General features: G+C 45.4%; 1 protein-coding gene across 9 annotated transcripts in view; it reads right to left on the minus strand.

Moving 5' to 3' along the window:
• Positions 1-6,000, minus strand: part of LOC116848778 — a 172,969-nt gene that overhangs the window by 12,948 nt on the left and 154,021 nt on the right. The window contains exon 1 of one of the 9 annotated variants that reach the window (XM_032825237.1): positions 3,790-3,918. The exons of the other annotated variants lie outside the window; for them this stretch is intronic. Within the exon in view, the coding sequence (XP_032681128.1) occupies positions 3,790-3,903 (114 nt within the window). The 5' untranslated portion in view covers positions 3,904-3,918. Of the gene's footprint in view, positions 1-3,789; positions 3,919-6,000 lie in introns of those variants that run through there. 9 annotated transcript variants of the gene reach the window in all.

Genomic DNA, 6,000 nt, shown 5'->3' on the forward strand with positions numbered 1-6,000 from the left:
TCTGTCTTTTATTCTCCTATTCTTCCTCCTCTATTTCTCTGCCACCCCCGACCGAAAATAATTCCTCGCTCCATTGCGCGAGGAAACGGGGATTGCCGCGTGCCGAGATTCGTGCCCCCAGCTCTCGCTTGTGTACCTCTAATGACAAGGGGATGGATAGATGACGGACTTTGCGTGCGGCTATGTCGCTACCTCGACTACTTGATCTAGTTTTGACACGTTAACTCGGTCGGTTAACTCGGCTGTCCCCCGACACCGTCGGAGATGTTTTCTTTCCTATTATGCGACTATTTATGATCTTAACGGGTGCCTTTTGTTGCATGCAGAATTAGTTTGGATTACGCAGAGTTACATCTCTTGATGAGAAACAGGGGAGGACTGCGGAACGCCGGGCGGAAAGGTATGAAATGCTCGCGGGGCGAGAAAGGTAGACGCGACGCCCCCGACGTTGCACGTAACACATCGCGGTAATTTATAACGACAGGTGTTTCCAGTCTCCCTCTGTGTCCTCCCTCGCCTACTTCCAGCGAGAAAGGGCGTCAACCATTACGCCGGCAGCCCTCGCGTCGCTGGCGGTGGCAGCAAAGGAATGCTCTTTTTTGCCATGCACGCCTCTCAAGGTCTTTAAAGTCAATGGTCACGTGCGATCCCGTCGCTTTTCACGCTTTTTTCCCCTCTCCTCGCAGCGTGTCAGCGCGTATCGACGCGCGTATCAAAGGGGCTCGCGATGCAACTCGCACACCGTCCGATCGATCGTCTTGGACACGAACCGGACCCAGGACTTTATTCTGGGCGAACTTTTTCACAGTTTTTCGAACATCCGCGACAAACGTACATTTTAATTCGCGCTTTTGGACAATAATACGGCGATTATAGTTGGAACGTTCGATCCGATTCTGCAGACTTTTGTAAAAGCAGTTGCGATAAGCTCGCACAATCTGGCTCATTATAATTAATTAATAATCGTGACTTCTTTTCGTGAGAGAGAAATGCGAGTCGGATCTCGGAGGAGCATAGAAATTCATGTCCGAGAGACAGTCGAACACGCACGCAATAAATGCATGTGTTCACGCGAGTACATGCTTGTTGTGCGTAACATCAGCTCGTCAGACGACTCGTCGTGGCGCGGAGAGTCGCGTGAATCTCGCGCGTCGCGATTCTCTCCCGTGTTTACATCGAGCCAGCTGAACATGAATGGGCTAGCAGCGGCGGCGCGGCGTACGTATTTGTGCATTCGGTCATGACGACTTTCCGTATAAATTGAAACTTCTCGAGGGTGTCTCGTCGACGGCTGGGGAGGAACCTCGTGGAGGGAGAAAACGAGACGCGGAGAGATCTCGCGAGGTGGGGCGAGAAGAGAACGGATGAGAGAGAAGGACGAAGTAGGAGGAGGAGAGAGAGACAGCGGCGAGGGGCAGAGGGTGAGGCAGATCAGAGGAGGGTAGAAAGCCGCGAAGCTGGGTCAGTTCCGTTTAGTAGGAGCCAAGCTCCAATTCCGTTTGGATCTGTCGCGGTGCTCCACGGACGCCTCTGTGTCGAGATTACTCGAACGCACACGCACGATAGATGAAAGGGGAAAGGAAAGAAAAGAAAGAAAAAAAAAAAAGGAAGCAGAAAAGACGCGTGAAAACGAGCGCGACGGTCGTGCGAGAGAGGACCGGAGGAGCGACGACGAGTCCACTAATGCGATTTCTAACGAACCGGATTACGGACCTCGCGATTTTTCGTTTTTTCCCCTATTTCCTTCTCTCTCCCTTCCTCTCTCTCTCTGTCTCTCATTCAGCGAGATAGATTCCGCCACGGTATCAAAATCGAGCAATACGAGCATCGCGGAATGACGTTTTATCATCATAAGCGTAATTATTTCGTGACACTTCTTCATTAGAGAGGCCACTGGATGAAAGCACGCATCCGTGGTGGAACACATTTGTTTCAATTAATAATGCATTTCGGCGGTGGCGGCCGCGTACGAATATTTTTCCGCGGCCGCGTCGTCAAATATATCATCCTAAATACTCTTGGCACAATTAAGAGAATATGATGGCGAAGTTGGTCCAGAATGTGTCAGAAACTCTGCCGGGTCCAGCGGACTTGGATATTCGATATTTGATGAGCGCGATAAGAGACACTAAATTTCGTACAAGCGTTTCTTGTCCAAATCTCTCATCCCTTCAAGTTTTATTTTACTACTCCTGCCCAACGAACGATTCTCTTGCCGTTTCTGATCTAGCGACGACTGGGCTGCGATTGGAAAATACCCCCGTTATCCTAGACTTGTTTTTTTACGCTATCTCGGATGGAGCTGTGCGTTATTGTTATTCGCGACGACAAAATTGTACAATCGGATACTTGTTTTTGTCTGAAATCGTCGCGCGAGCCGCGAGTGATCTACGAGAAACGACGAACCGGAAGAAGCGACTCGTAGACGAGCTCGTGCGCAGGTCTCTGTGTTTCTCTTTCTCTCTCTCTCTCTCTCTCTCTCTCTCTCTCTCTCTCTCTCTCTCTCTGCTCGCGCGATCGAGGAAAATCCTGCGACCCAGAGAAAAATGCGGGTGAAGAGGAGGAGCCAGAAACATGGCGTGGGTGACTGGCAAGCCGGTGCACACGAGAGCAATCCGCACTACCACGATGATTATCGGGGGCCACATCGCCGTCTCCGTTCTCGTTTCCATCGAGAGAGAGAAAGAGAGAGAGAGAGAGAGAGAGAGAGAAAAGAGAGAGGAGATCGCGGTTGGTCAGTGGTATATGCTCGAAAGAGACGGCTTGTGGTTCCTCCGTCTGCTGTTTCTCTCTCTATCTCTCTCTTTCTCTCTTGCTGCGAATTACAACAGTTTCATTTTTGAAGCGCGAAAACGGGGCGTCGACGCACTGGACGCAAATACGGAGATATGTCGGTCACGGAAAGACGGATGACTCAAGACTGTTTTCGCGACATCTGTGAGATCATTTTCGACGTGTGGAACCGATGTATAAATTAGTCTCGCGTCTAGATGAAATAATGAATACACTTCCCCAATCGTGAAATAAAAAAAAAAAAAAAATAAAAACGACGGCGCTAATGGACGTCGGTGGAACGAGGCGAGTCGCATTAAGACCTCGAAGATTTAGCGGACGTTATCCGTTTCAGCGAGACTTTTCGCTTCAGCCAGCTTCCCGGGCGAATATTTCCGCTGCTCCCGACCGTTCGACTTTTTCATTTCGCATTTTCCCCCAGTTTCCACGGCCGTCGTTCTGAACTTTCCGCTCGTCACACACATTCGGGACTGTGTCAGGAACGATAAAGACAATCTACGCGCCGCAGATAGTCCCGAACTTCCTGCGTCCTATCTCGGGGCTCGACTTCGAGCCCGATTGGTGCAGTGTATATTCCCGATCGACCACGTCGAACGAACGCGGGAACGGATGCGGCCGTCTTTAACGCGGGAAAAATCCAAATTGATAGCCCGCGCGCGCGATACGCCGTTTCTATCGCGGACTAAACGCGATGTTATCTCAGCGTCATTGTTCTAGACGACGCGCGCGTTTCGATCGAATCGACGATACCGTCAATTTTAATTAGCCCTCACAATTCATGCGAAATTCTGCGAAACGCGGTTCTTTTCGCCGGCTCACCATAGTCCATCGCTAAAAGGAGCCGCGATTGGTCAGGGACATACCTCCCTCCCCCCTATATATAACAGGGTAGCCATATGTACATACATATATTATATACACACACATGTACACACATATACACACGTATAGGCGACTGCGCGCGTACACACGCGTCTATGTACACGTGCGATTTACCTCAGGAGATTCGTACATAGTTTTGCACGTATACATAAGCGAGAGAGGCGTTTGTTGAACCGTGCAAATCTTCTGCTCGGTGCGCCAACACCGAGGCACGTTCGCGCACAGCATCTCACCCTCTCTCCTCTCTGTCTCTCACTCTCTCGCTTTCTGTGCATCTCTCGTTGCATACGGCTCTTCGTCTCCTGCCCATTAGCGAACGCTCCTACGTAACCTCTCGCGAGCTATTCGCGCTAGCTCGGCCGAACCGCGTATTTTCCTGTCTTTCTCACACACGCGCATACATTCGTATATACAAAACGTACCTCTCCCTCTCTCTCTCGCTCTCCCTTTCTCGCCCTCTCACTCCAGCCTAACGGCGGGACTTATGCGCGTCTTAGGTACGCACGGAGTTGCACATGCTCGCGAGTAGGTCTCTATCTCTTTTCCTTCATTGCGACGGACCTGCTCCTCTCTGTCTATCAGTCCGTCTCTCTCTCTCTCTCTCTCTCTCTCTCTCTCTCTCTCTCTCTCTCTCTCTGTCTCTCTCTCTTCTTTCTCTCCAATCGCGATTGCCGTTTACTTCTTCGCAATTGTTACGAAGATAGCGGATTACGTCAGGACGAACTCTCTTATCAGAGCTTACGTGAAAAGCGAGGAGGTAAAAGAGATATTTGTGAAACGACATTCGCAATCGCGCGAGAGAGTGAAGAATTGAGTGTCATTGTAAAATGTCTGGTTAGTTACGACAGAATATATTATAAGAAAAATAACACCTGCAAGTCTACTGATTTATTAATGTGTGCCGTTTGTGTTTCAGGTTTATCAATGCAAGGCGTAGAATTGTCCAGCCGATGATCGATCAAAGTAATCGAGCTGGTAAGCTGTATCCAGTAGTGCCAACAGACTCATACACATACACATACGATACCACACACTTTATACCGGTTATATCTCAAGAGAATGTTCCTATACAGTATACTTATCCGTGTTACGAACAGTATACTTATCCAACTTACGAAGATTTTTTTTAATTATAAGCAAAGTAGATGCTTAAATTTAAAATAAAATGAAATTTTCGTTATCTTATTCTTTAAAGTACAATCAGTGTGTTCTTCACTGAAATTCTGCACTTATAGCTAATGGTTACAAATGTAGTACTGTAACGAGTAAAATCTCGTTAAAAAAATCTTTTATTAATAGTAGCGACTGCTGCTAGTCTTGATGCAGTTTGCAAACACAGTGTAATTACAAATCGTATGCAAGTCGTTAATTTCATTGCCATAAACGTAGAAAGTTGGTTTTGGCAATAAATTTACTGTTCTATAGATTTTGTAATAAATTTTTAATTCCACTGGTCAAAATCAATTAAATATAAGGAATAGTAAATCAGGAATGTTAACATTGAAAAAAGTGAATATACAATGATTATCTATAAAATTCTCCTTTTAAAGATTCAATCAGGAACATTCTTACTTGTTCACTTTCAAAGAAGAACACAACATGTAATATACAAATACATAGAATATTTAGATTTAGATGTTTGAACGCTTCGTGTGTACAAGTATAGGACTCGTTAAATTAAATAGAAAAATCCTCTACTACTTTATAAAATATTACGGTAATTATTTAGAATTTTTATTTTAATGAAAAATCTGTGCGCGCGATACGATGGGACGAAATCTGTAGGGCTGTCTGAAGAGATATATTTTGGATTTGTCTCCTAATTTCTTAACAACTATAGACATGCAGCCTAAGATCACACGTGCAATCGTCATTCGATTGTTATTGTTATATGCCAATAACGATAAAAATTTGTTATTGTTAAGTAAAACAAACTCAAGACATGTGCTCTTCAGATTACCCTACAAAGATTCACGTTCCGCCGCATTGGGCGCATTAATTGATCAATTTTTTTTTCAATAGTGATCTCAAAAATTATCGTGTTTACTTACAAAATGACAGAGAGAATTTTTCTATACGATTTAACATGCTCTATCTGCACATGAACGCTGAATTCAGATATCTTAGGTATAGGTACTGATAAAAAATTGTTGGCCTTGTTATCGAAAATTGCGGAAAAATTATAATTTTAATTATAGATAGTTATATACTTAATGTTCCAATATCAAAAATTGTTGCTTCCTTTAATTAGGGTGATAATTTGTGGACAAATTATTCATTTAATCATTTATCTATTTGACGGAATGTTTAAAGTTCATTTAGTGT

This window comes from Odontomachus brunneus, unplaced genomic scaffold (assembly GCF_010583005.1).
Source record: "Odontomachus brunneus isolate Ranch 3 - 2012 unplaced genomic scaffold, Obru_v1 Obru_scaffold_100, whole genome shotgun sequence".
NCBI classification, from domain to species: Eukaryota; Metazoa; Arthropoda; class Insecta; order Hymenoptera; family Formicidae; genus Odontomachus; species Odontomachus brunneus.